Source organism: Cupressus sempervirens, chromosome 8, assembly GCF_028749045.1.
Source record: "Cupressus sempervirens isolate cs-2001-9-10 chromosome 8, ASM2874904v1, whole genome shotgun sequence".
NCBI classification, from domain to species: domain Eukaryota; kingdom Viridiplantae; phylum Streptophyta; class Pinopsida; order Cupressales; family Cupressaceae; genus Cupressus; species Cupressus sempervirens.
This window is the reverse complement of record NC_143125.1, coordinates 306,114,713-306,127,536: the sequence shown is the minus strand read 5'-3', so window position 1 is coordinate 306,127,536 and position 12,824 is coordinate 306,114,713. Positions and strand designations below refer to the sequence as shown.

The following is a 12,824-nucleotide window of genomic DNA, read 5'->3' as shown; positions in this document are numbered from 1 at the left end:
ATGTAGACAACAATTCTGAATGTGAACTGCTGTCCTGCTTGCTTTAGCTCATAGAAAAGTAGGAGAGCTTTGATCATGAATCATTGCCCTTGCTGTTTAAACAACAGTCCTATTATTCCTTTTAGCCATACCATTTTGTTGAGGATTATAGGGAACATAGATCTCCCTCTGAATCCCAGCTTCACCAAAAATTATGAAAGATTCTGGACACATACTTTCCACCTTTATCAAATCTTAGAATCTTAATTCTTTTATTAGATAGATTTTCAACCAATGCTTTGAATTCTTTGAAACGAGACAACACTGCATCAGATTCCTTAGACTCAACAAAATAGATCCAACACTTATGAGAGGAATCGTCAATGAAGCAAATATAATACTAAGAAACACTAAGAGATGCAACAGACATGGGACCATATAAAGCTGAATGAATTAATTCTAGAATCTCTTTTGTTCTAGATACACTACCATGAAAAGTGCTCTTAATATTCTTACCTAGAGCGCATCCCTTGCAGACTGACAACAATTTTCTCCATAGAGGCTAAAGTTTTGGAAATTTAAATGTCCAAACCTCTTGTGCAATAATTCGCCTGAATTTGATGAATTGAGAGCAAGTGCATGAAGTGGACAAGCTGAAAGTTTGTAGAGGCTGTCATGAAGTACTCCAAAAGCACAAGCTGATTTAAAATCAGAATTCTCTTTCCATGCCAAAACTTTACCATCAACAAAAGCCACATGATATCCTTTATCTTCTAAGGTTGATATATAAATCATATTTCTTTTTATACTCGAAACAAATAACACATCACTTATAGGAATACAGGAATCCAATTTGAAAGATTTATAGCCAACACCTTTTACGGAATAACTAGCATCACCACCAGTGGTTATTCCTTCTAATCAGATAGGTGTTCTTTGTATCTAGTAATGTGACGAGATGCACCACTGTCAATTAACCATGTATCCATATTTGTGGGAACATTGCTAGCAAGTGCAGAAATAAAAAGAAAACCTTCAGAATTATTGGTAGACTTTTGTTGAGGAGAAGGTTTCTCCACATCTGCAACAACCACCTCAGTATGATGAGGAGTTGGTCTCATATTGCAATCTCTTGCAAAATGGCCAAATTTATGGCACTTGAAGCACTGAACTCGATTAAGATCTCTTTTCTTTTTCTTGAAACCAGGAGCTGTTTCAAGGCTTTTGTCTCTGGATCTTTTAAAATTACCTTTCTTCCCTTTGCCTTTAGAGGTATGAGCTGCAAGAACGTCATTATCTTCATGATGAATTCTTCAACCACTTCCTCTTTCTTCCAATCTGCATTCTTGTTGAATGCAATCTGCCCTTAAACGATCAAACTATGGAAGTTCATCTTTTCCACTAATGCCTTGAATGAGTGACTCCCAGGAATGAGGAAGACCATTCATAGAAGGCATAACAAGATCTTTATCAGCAAATGATTCACCAATAGTAGCAAGTTGGTCTTTTAATTCTGTAGTTTTCATGTTATAAGAGATCACAAAATCTCCTCTTGACATCTTTATGTGCAACAATTGATGCCTTAGTGCAAGGGCTCTATCAATGTTATTAAATTCATATAAATCCTTTGGAGTGTTGAACATCTTCTTAGCAGATTCTAATTTTGAAATCATTGAAATCAAATGGTCTTTGACGGAGTCCATCATGATCTTGTTGGTCTTAACTTTATTCTTCTTCCACTGAGCTTTTCTAGCATCATCAGATGACTCTGCAACATCATATTTTACATAATCTAAAAGATCATTTTCCTCAAGAGCAATCAGAACTCTTGGTTTCCAAGAAGCAAAATTTGATGACACCTAACTTATCCTCAACTTTCAGACCATTCACCATCTTCATACACTGATAACAAAGAAATAAGAATAATCAAGGAGAGGACACAGGTTGATAAAACTTCTAGTTCAAAATCGAATTACTTCAACTTTGCTCTAATACCATGTTAAATTTTGAACCATAATCAAGGAAGAAACACAATAATGCAAAACAAACAAATAACATATGTGTACAAATCTTACTATGCTGCAAAATGATAAACCAGAAATGATAACCAAACTGAATGTGTTTCCCATTTAAAGCATCCCATATCACCATAGTTACACTGCCTTGTGAGACGGGGGGACGACGGGACAAGTTTTCGAGACGGGGGGACAGCGGGGCCTTGATTTGGGGATGGTGGGGGAACGATGGGGGAATGGCGGCAGGGGACGGGGTGTATATACTATACATATGGTACTTAAAATGCTAGTTATGAAAAGATGTACTACAATTATACAATATAACTTGATATAATCATATAGAGATGTAAAAAACAGTAAACTTAAACAATACAAAATTAAAATTGAACATTGCATTGAAGTTTTGAACTGGAACATCATGATTCATGATCAAATGACAAACAAACAATGAACATTGACATTGAACATCAACAAATATTAGTGTATATATCAGTCTTCAGATCAATAGTATGAGTATCTAGATTCTACCATCTAAAAGTAATCAATGATCATATGAGTCATGACATAAAGATGATTACAATAAGTATCATGTGCCATGAATCATGGTATCAAAATAAGTATATAATATTATAATGCAAACAAATTGGGGGGGCGGGGGGTGTGACGAATTCCCATGTTACACTGCATATCACTCACAATGCACACAATTGTAGATTCCATGCTAAAAAATGAATAATATTGAAAACAACAGACGAAGAAGAGACATTTCATCTTCTTTGAAATGTAGCATACATTACATACTTAACCGCCAAGTATATTTAAATCAACATATAAAAATGAGTGTCAATATTGGAAGATATAAAACCAACGCCGCTAGAAGAGAAAGATGATGAGGTGGATAGCATTTACAGACATGTAAGATGCTAGATAATCACTGATGCCATGCCATCAGTTGAGTTCATCTTCCACGACAATACAAAAAGACACCAGAAAAATAATCACGGGGAATATGAGAGTAACACTGATAAAGAGAGGCACGACACAATAAGGAACACTAACAAATACAATCTTGAGCAATACACTAGAGCGCATGACACAAATATGTGAAGCCATTTTTAATATGAGAGCTTGAATAGCACCAAGGAAAACTTGAGAGGAAAAGATAATTGTTAAAGATAGATAACTTAAAGAGGAGATTATACATGCAGCAACAATCAGGTAATCAGATCTCTATACAGCTACAATTCTTGTAATGTCCCCTTTTTAGCATTCATAGCATGATGTTGTCGTTAGCCTATTTCCCCACGGTCTCGTAGGCTAACCAGGACATTAAAGGGATTTAGAGGCCATTTGGCCTAAATAGTTTCAGTTGCAGGTCTTTCTGAGGGGTTTTGAGGCAACTTTGGGCATACTTACTATTTATAGTAAGTCATCTTGGATATGGTCGGACATCCAGTGGCAGCGGTATGTCGATGGTAATTGTTTAAAATCGGCAAGAAGACTTCTTTATCATTGATAAAATTTGTTATGCATTGATAAAGCTATTTTATAAAGTTAAATTTAAATATTTAACTTTATTAATGCATAGACTATAGTTTGTGGGAAATATTTAAATTAAAAGAGTCTGCTTTATTTTATAACACATTGGAGACATAAGTTACACAAAAGGGAGTGATGTTTTATCCCACATTGAGAAAACGAAGGATTGAGCCCTTGTGAGAACACTATAAAAGAAATGGAAGAGCTTCTTTTAGGCATGCTTGGAAATATCAAAGAAATTGGGAAATTTTTTGGAGATTATGTCTCAATAGTTTGGAGGACCAAATCCCTTCAAGCTGGAAATCTTGACGCCATTGAAAGATATGGTCTTGAGATTCAACATAGTAGCAGTCCGAAAAAGCGGAACCGAAAAAGCAGGCTGAAAAAGCGGATACAAAAAAGTAGAACCGAAAAAATAGTCCGCAAAAGCAGATCCTAAAAAGCAGTCGAAAAAGCAGTCCGAAAAAAGCGGAACCGAAAAAGCAGGCTGAAAAAGCGGGTATGAAAAAGCAGTCTGGAAAAGCAGGCTGAAAAAGCAGGTCGAAAAAGCAGTTCGTAAAAAGCAAAGCAGAAGGGGCAGCATTGAAGGAAATTATTACAGCCATCTACAACCAGGTTCTTTTGTTAGTATTGTTTTTTAGGGTGTTATAAACTTTCAGCTGTAAGTGTGCATTATACCAGCATTATCATTTTGTAATCCATGTAAATGCCAAAGTCTTGGCCATATTTCATGAGCATTGTATTTTTTCATTGCAATTAAGAAGATAATAGTTGCTGGTGTCATTTAAGAAATTTAATATCATTATTTATCAGCTAGTTAGTTTGCATACCAACTGTTTGTAAAAATGTCAGTTGGCTGTAGGTGTTCATTTCTCATGCTTAGCTCATATATATGCACTGAATATTGTCAAAATTAGTAGCACACTCATGTTAGGTCATTGTGTAGTCCATTGTAGTCTTCTAGCACAAGATTCTCATTGATGCAAATTGAAGAAAAAGTCATTTGAAACTAGCTGAAATACTATATCAGTCATATGTCCCTTGCATGTGAATTGTTTGATGAAATTCCTTGAGCTTTCATCAGCATTTTTGAGGGCAGATTTGAGGAGGGTTATTACAGTGGTATTAGAGCTTGCTTGCAAAGTGTTTGACGAAATGTCAAACAACTGAAGTATAAAGATTTTTTGGTGTTTGAAGAAGTTATAACCTATTGGGGTTATTACAATTCTCAACAAATTTAACTCAATGCCATTGTTACCCACTCCCTATTGAACAAGGATGTCATACTTGACCCTAAGTTGACACAAAATCCTGAAGTGCTCTTTCTAGCACCAACATCAGGTGCCTAGTCAAAATTCACAAAGCCATGCAACATCAACTATCCATCTCTAACATAGGTTAATCCAAAATGAATTATTGCCTTCAGATACAAGCACATTCTTTGCAATAGAGTAGTGAATTTGCTTTGGCTCAATGTATTCACTACAAAGCAAATATTTGAGTAATCACCAAATCCGTGAATAAACCTAAAAACTACATATGCACTGAAGGATCCACCAAATATAATTTTGAAACTACAATTAGCTTCAGATACCTAATCAATAGAGTAGCCAAGGCTTCAATCCATCATTGGAAATTTCCTTAGAATCTCTGTTGTGTACATCTATGATCAAGGAAGATCCACTTGTACCCTGCTGAACCTCTAAACTTGGAAAATAATGTATATGGCCAATGCTCTTTATACTAAATTGGAAGGTCAACTCCGTCTTATGAGCTTCTCGCTCCAACCTAACAGGATCATGCCGTACACATGACAGACCAAATATAATAGATTGGATTTATCAAACTTAAGGTTGGGATTCATAGAGTTTTGGAGAAACCCAACTTTAACAAGTACTTATTGATCCATGGTTAGCAAGCGTGTGGTCTTTTCTCCACATCAACATGGCCTTTATCAACTTGCATGTATGGTCTCTCATCCATACACATCAAACACCCTATCTTGCCATTCAAAAATGTTGTCTTTACATCCATCTAATATAATGACCGAAATAGGATGCAAGAGACATAACTAACCTGATAGAATTGTATCATGCAGCTGGCCTAAAGGCTTTGTTGTAGTCAACTCCCTCTCTCTTGGAAAACCCTCATGAGATGAATTTGATCTGGTACTTTTATACTATCATTTGCTGCATGCTTCATTTTGTATAATCTTCTTGAATCAATATTTTAGTTGCCTTCTAGTGTCAAACATAATCTGCCAAACTTTGTTCCACATAATCAAGTGAGACTTCTTTGCCATAGCATTTCGTCCCACTTGCTCTAAATTTGCCACTTCAAAGTTAGAAGGCCCAGGGATTCCAGAACTCTAATCTTCCATATCAAATGTTTATATGTACTTTACAGCACTATGCCATATGGATTTGTTATATGGACCTTATATATTGCTATGAACCTTTATGACCATTATGTAAGTAACAATCTCATCATTAAGTTATGGCACATGTATGGTGCTTTGGCAGGTTTTTATCTTGTCAAAATTGACTATAACCTGTAGGTCACAAGGAAAAACTTTAAATGGAACCATTTAAGAACTTCTGGTACAAATATTGCATTAATAGAATAGTTAATTTTAATCTTCAATGGGAAGCTAAAACTTTTTTCCCAGTTCAGTTGTTAAACATTTGAAGTCTTTTGTCTATTCTTGTGCCCTTTTGAGAAGTGTTACTTCTCAAATCCTTTTTCAGTTTTTCCAAATACGTGAGGGAAAATTGAACATATCATGTGTTTCACTCAGAATGATTAGTCTAGCTTAACTCTTTCTTGTTTATGGCTGTTCATTTTATTAATTCCTGTTGATGTTGTAGCTTTGGCCAGATTAATTGATCAAAACTTAATCTATTAATGCATTATTAATAAAGTTAATTATCATATGATATAAACATATATTTATTATTATAATTTATAAATAATACACACATACACACACATATAAATTGTATCAAATTATAATTGTGTCAAATTATTAAATAAAAAAATACACACACACACACAAACACAGAGACAGATATATAATATTAATTATAATAACTAAAAATAAAAACAAATCACATCAGCATTAGCATGGAATTATACTCTAAACCCGATCATGGTGTTATTGGGTAGAACCTGATAACTAATTATCGGGAGAGTATAAGATTTTGTGCTAGGGTAAAATGATTACTGATCACATTTGGGCGATACTAACTGTTTTGTGTTGTGATCACCGATCACTTTATTTAAACAGTCACTGTGCTATATTCGGTCATGTAATAAAAACATATTTCCCAAATGGTGCTCATTATTATGATCGATGATTATTATGAACGTTCATTATTCTTATGAACGGACACCGCTGTGTGAAGAGTAATAAGTTATAAGGTATGACCCTTCATAATTAACCGTACATGTATATATATAATGGTATGAGGGCTATGCTTAGAAAATATAGAACATACAATAATAGGAGTATAAGTATCAACCTTTGGAATAATAATTTATTATTATTATTATTAAAAGAATATTTAAGGAGTCCATATTGAGATATTGCATCTGATCTATGAGCCTCAACATGGTATCAGAGCAGGTTTGAGAAACAATCAAGATCAGATTTTTTAATTCCATTAAAATCTTGTACCTACAAAATGGTGAATGGAATCAGGCTTGAAGACAAACTCAATAGTGCTTCAAACTTCAAATCTTGGAAATTGTGAATGATGCTAATACTAAGAAAGAAAGAGTTAGAAACTTATAAACAATCATAAGAAATCCTCCTAAATCTAATGAGAAGGACAAGAAGAGTCAATGGGAAAGGGATAATACTAGAGCGATGAGATTCTTAGTAGATGGATTAAAGGACCATCTACTACCCATTATCACAAAGTTAGGCTCTGCATATGATATTTTCAATACCCTGGAAAGCATGTTTGAGATCAATAACACTAGCAGTATTCGTACTCTTAAAGATCAACTCTCTAATATTAAAATGAATAAAGAAGAGACCATCACCTCATACTTGACGAGGATAACAGAAGATAATAAAGAATTATCTTAACTTTAAATGGACTCCCTATCTAATGAGAAAACTTTACACAAGGAATAAGTGCTCGTTCCAAACTCCCTAAGTTTGATCAACTAAAAGATGACTGCATTCAACAAGAGCGTAATCTAAAATCTAGAGGAATTCATGTGGAATCTACAAATGATAACATTCAGATTCTCACAACTAATTGGAAAAGGAAGAAGGGCAAGTACTCAAATAGTAAACAACCGTTCAAGAAACAAAGAGACTACTCTAAAGTACAATGTTATATATCCAACAACTATGGGCGCATTGTAACAAATTGCCCTGGCAGTCTTAAACATCAAGCTTCCTCCGCTGAAGTCAGTAATCCAAACTTGGATTTAGAGAAACTTGTATTTTAAAAAACAAAATATCCATAAATTTTTGTGAAATATTGGATTAAGAGGGAGTTCACTGTTCTTTACCATCCTCACCAAACCTCTTGCAAAATGAAGGTGGAACACTTATGATGCAAACTTGATATAATTGTAATTATTGAGAAAGAGTCTCAGCTTATCATTACATTGAGGTAATGCCAAATCATGTGTTTAATCTTCCCTAGTTAAAAGGCAGTGTTGATGCTATAGCTTTGGTCAGATCAATTGATCGGAACTTAATCTATTAATACGAAATTAATAAAGTCAATTATCATATGAATATGAATATATAATTATTTATATAATGTATAAATAAATGTATTTATAATTATATATATACTGTATCAAATTATAATTGTGTCAGATTATTAAATAAGAATTTTATATATATATATATATATATATAATATTTATTATAATAAACTAAAATAAAAAAAATTCACATTTCTCATTAACGTGTAGTCATACTCTAAACCTGATCACAGTCAGGGAGAGTATAAGTTAAAATGATTACTGATCACATTTGGGCGATACTAAATGTTTTGTATTGTGATCACCGATCACTTTATTAAAACAGTCGTCATGCTATATTCGGTAATGTAATAAAAACTTATTTCCCAAACAGTGCTCATTATTATGATCGATGATTATTATGAATGTTCATTATTGTTATGAACGGACACCACTGTGTGAAGAGTAACAAGGTAAGACCTTTCATAGTTAACTGTACATGTATGTATATAATGGTATGACGGCTATGCTTAGAAAATATATAACATACAATAATAAAAGTATAACCTTTCATAGTTAACCGTACGTATATGTATATAATGGTACGAGGGCTATGCTTAGAAAATATGTAACATACAATAATAGAAGTATAAGTATCAGCCCTCAAAATAATAATTTATTATTACCAATTTATAAATATTACCTATATTGAAAGAATATTTAAAGAGTCCATATTTGCTCAATATTCTCAATACATATGTTTGATTGAGATATGACATCTGATGTACTATCCTCAAAAATTCCAATTGTTGATGTGTTGTAATAGGTAGTTTGACTCTGAAATTTATGCTTTCTGTCCGTTTGAGTGAATTTCAACTGTAGACAAGAATTAGCTGTCTATGTTGTAGGATTATAATTTTATATGTTTAACCCTTTTGTTTGTCATCTTTCAAAATTGTCCATCATTCCCTTTATGGGATGCATTTTCCTGGAGTTTGATGTGTGATTTATCAACCTTTCATTAGTTTGCCTCTGCGACACCTGTCGGCCTAGGACATCGACAACTATTCTCTTAATTTTTGTGAAGAAATTTGACATTTTGGAAGTGTGATCTGGAAATGTTTGTGGAAGTGCCAAAAACTTAATGGTATCCCTAGTCAGGATACATTTTCTGACAAGCCACATGCTACTGAGTGTCACTCTGCTTTTCAAGAAACTTAGCAAACTGTTTGGTCAAGTTGTTGCTGAGTATTGAAAATAATCATTAGAAAGAAATTTGAAATTCCATTATTAGATTGAATTTGCTTGTTTGAATTGACATCTTGTCAACTGCATATTGTTGAGTCGGCTCTTTCTCTTTAGGTTCCCTGAGTCTGTGTGTGTTGGCTACAACGTCAACAGAGATTTGAAGGTTGTCACTAGGCTCATCTGCAGTATTATAATTTCTCATAAATTCTGTTTTGAGCAGGTGAAATTTGCAGGCCTGGATTCTGGGTGTAATGGTGTTGTATTTATACGGATGCGCAAAGAGAGTGGAACACCTAATCCTACTGACCTTGTAGAATATATAATGAACAAAGCTGCAGCTACAAGAAAGCACATGTCAAGGTTTCTGTCCTAGCTTCCATCATGAAGTGTGTTAGAAGTTAGAACCTCTACATTTTTAAGAAACAAATCGAGTGGTTTACAGTATTTTTCACATTTAGGAGCTCATTTCATATAACTATGTGCAAGTTCTTATTACTTTTGACAGTTTTCAGATTTATTTTGAGGCTATTACCTGTGGAATTGACATGTTATGCTTCTGCTGAGGAGATTGCAACAACAGCTAAGCCTCTAGTTGAACAGCATTTTCCAACTGGAGAAGATCAGTCGCCTATTAAGGTATATGTGAATAAAATTTTGGCATTCAAATTACTTAGATTTTGACATAAAAAATATCCAGATTTGCGTTGTATAATGAATTTATACTCTGTTACATTGAAATAGTTTGATAAGTTTCTAAAAAGATGTAGGTAGCATTCCCTCTATTCTATGCTTATCTTATTTTTTCTAAATAATTGCATTTTTTAAGTGGGTGAAACCCTTACATGATGACAAAAAATGCAAATTTCGCAGTTTGCTGTCCTGTATGAAGCCCGTGCAAACAGTGGTATAGACAGGTCAAATATTATTGACACAGTGGCAAAATTGGTACCCCATCCCCATAAAGTGGACCTCAGCAATCCGGATAAGACTATTGTAGTCCAGATTGTTAAGGTTGTTCCTGATCTCTTAATCTTTCTAAATTTGAGCATATGATTTTCTAACATGATATGATCAAGGAAGTGGATAGTTGCTCCATTTTTTTAATGCAACTGCTTTATGTGCTGTTCGTTAACAGTGATCTGTTGGTGCTTGATGAGTTTGATGATTTCCGTGTTTGTCTTGATTTCAAGACATGTTCAATAAAACATAACAGATTCTGATCAATCTGCAATTTTACCATGAGTAAGTCTCATCTTTCATATGCATAACTTCTAAAATGCTCAGTTTTCTTGGAGCATGGGATGATCTTTGCTGATTCTCAATTTTTAGTTGGCTAAGTGTTTAGTTTTCTAGCCTGAGACGAATTTGTTCTTGTTTCTCCATAGCATATTTAGAGTGGATCTTTTTTTGAAAATATCGTATGGCCCTGAAGTAGCGAAGATAAACAGTTCATTGCATCAGAATCAAATGTTATTTGATTATTTGAAGCATGAAAATTCCTGTGACAGTTTTTTGTTTAGACACACACAACACAGCAAAGAACTGATGTGTGCATCTCATTCACTTCATTGATTTTACAGACAGGGATATGCGATGTCCCTTTTTTGTGGCTTTTCTACTATGTTCCCAGGGGACAGTGGGATGAATTTACAGGGCTACAATATTTTTTGCTGATTTTGGGGACGGTGGGGGGAATGATAATGAATACCACTAATCATATGGCAGAGGTGGAACATAATGAATACCTCGTTTCATATGGCAGCAGCCTTTGCTCTAAATCCCAAATGGTATGCAAAGTTGGGTGGAAGGGGACACCCATGTGATGATGCTGAGGTATTGGGTGGCTTCACAAAAGCCATTGATAAGACCTGGTCGTGCTTGAAGAGGAGCAGGAAAAGGAAGAGTTCCATGTTCTCTTTATTGACTTCGGGATGGACCCGACTGACTTTGAGGAACAAATGGACGACGTGACTGAGAACTGGGATCTCGATGATTTTTAGATGTTCTGAAAGTTAAAATAGTGTTTTGCAAGAATCAACAGTTGCTGGGCTTTTGTAATTTTTTGATTTAATTATTGAAAATTAAAACATGTAAACCGTAGGAAGCCTGTCGCTTCCTCTTCAAGGAAACTGCAACCGTTTTTGTCGCGCGCACACACACACACATACAACAAAGGGGAAGGGGGAGATATAGATAGAATAGATACAACAGACTTGAAAATGTAATGGAGGAATATGCAGGACTTCTTCTATATTTTCGGTGCAACGTGTCTTTGTTCTTTGCAATTGGAGAAATCAAGAATTTGAATTCAGAAAACAGTATTTCCATTGCACATTTTAAAGCCATATTCTTAGAAATGTGTTGTGAAATTTTGAGAAACAGAGCAAGTCCCTAGGTGTTTACCATCATTGTCACATTATTTTACTGAGCGAGTACCCATAATTAACGAAACCTTGGAGTCATTTCAATATCTTACTTTGCAAGCTTAGCATAAGAGATGTCTTTATTCAAGAGAGGATTGGTGTTTGTTGTTTCACTTGAAAATATCGAGTGTTGGATTCTGCATGTTGTAGTGGAATAGAACTCTAATCAAGAGGAAGCCATCTAGGTTTTGTACAACTTGAAGTGTAGAGGAAAACACATTGAAGGTTTTCTGTGTTCGTTACTCTAGTTTTTGGCAGCTTTGAGCACAAGATAAGATAAGTTTATTAATGTCAAACAAAAGACAAACAAAAGGGTCCAAGGGGCTACCTGAAATACAACAATAAACCTGTTGGCGCTAAAATTGCATGGTCAATTTTGAGCACTTTTGAGAAAATTAAGCCCTATAAACGCATTTAAGTGCACGTGTACCCGGTTGTTAGTTTGAGGCCTAAGAGGTGTTAAATGTTTCTAACACCCTGCATTCAGTGCGTCTAAGTGTTCCATGATGTTAAATTGATATTCCGGGTCATTCTGTGAAGTCCCATTCTGAGCTAGTTTCAAATCTGCATTTTACCCTGTGTCAAACAGCGACATGAGGCCTTGTTTGCATTTGAATATCTCGCACCTAGAAATGTTTCATGATTCACAGCTTTGGGAGTGTTTAGTGTCCATACCCGAGAACCTATGTTTCAGATTTTGATTCGTTTCGAGTTCGTTTGATTAGGTTTAGAATCCCTCAAAGTTGGTCATTTACTGTTTTCACACATTTGCAAAATGTTCATAATTCTGGGAAGCCTTGTTTGACGTGTTATTACTTTTGACCAATTGATCGAAATGCTGAAATTTCTTTTGCGTTGTATTGTAGACGTCAGGAACTTGTTATGTTTCAAGTTTCAGCTTATGACGAAT

General features: G+C 34.6%; 1 protein-coding gene across 5 annotated transcripts in view; it reads left to right on the top strand.

Moving 5' to 3' along the window:
* Positions 1–12,824, top strand: part of LOC149542624 (THUMP domain-containing protein) — a 153,965-nt gene that overhangs the window by 92,389 nt on the left and 48,752 nt on the right. For 3 of the 5 annotated variants that reach the window (XR_016355487.1, XR_016355489.1, XR_016355488.1), the window contains exons 4-7: positions 9,712–9,851; positions 10,004–10,127; positions 10,362–10,502; positions 10,627–10,733. Coding sequence is in view for 1 of the 5 variants with exons in the window: in XM_089797510.1 (XP_089653636.1) it covers positions 9,712–9,851; positions 10,004–10,127; positions 10,362–10,502 (405 nt within the window). In the remaining 4 variants the exon portion in view is untranslated. The remainder of the gene's footprint in view (positions 1–9,711; positions 9,852–10,003; positions 10,128–10,361; positions 10,503–10,626; positions 10,734–12,824) is intronic. The other 2 variants (XR_016355486.1, XM_089797510.1) reach the window with 1 other exon arrangement.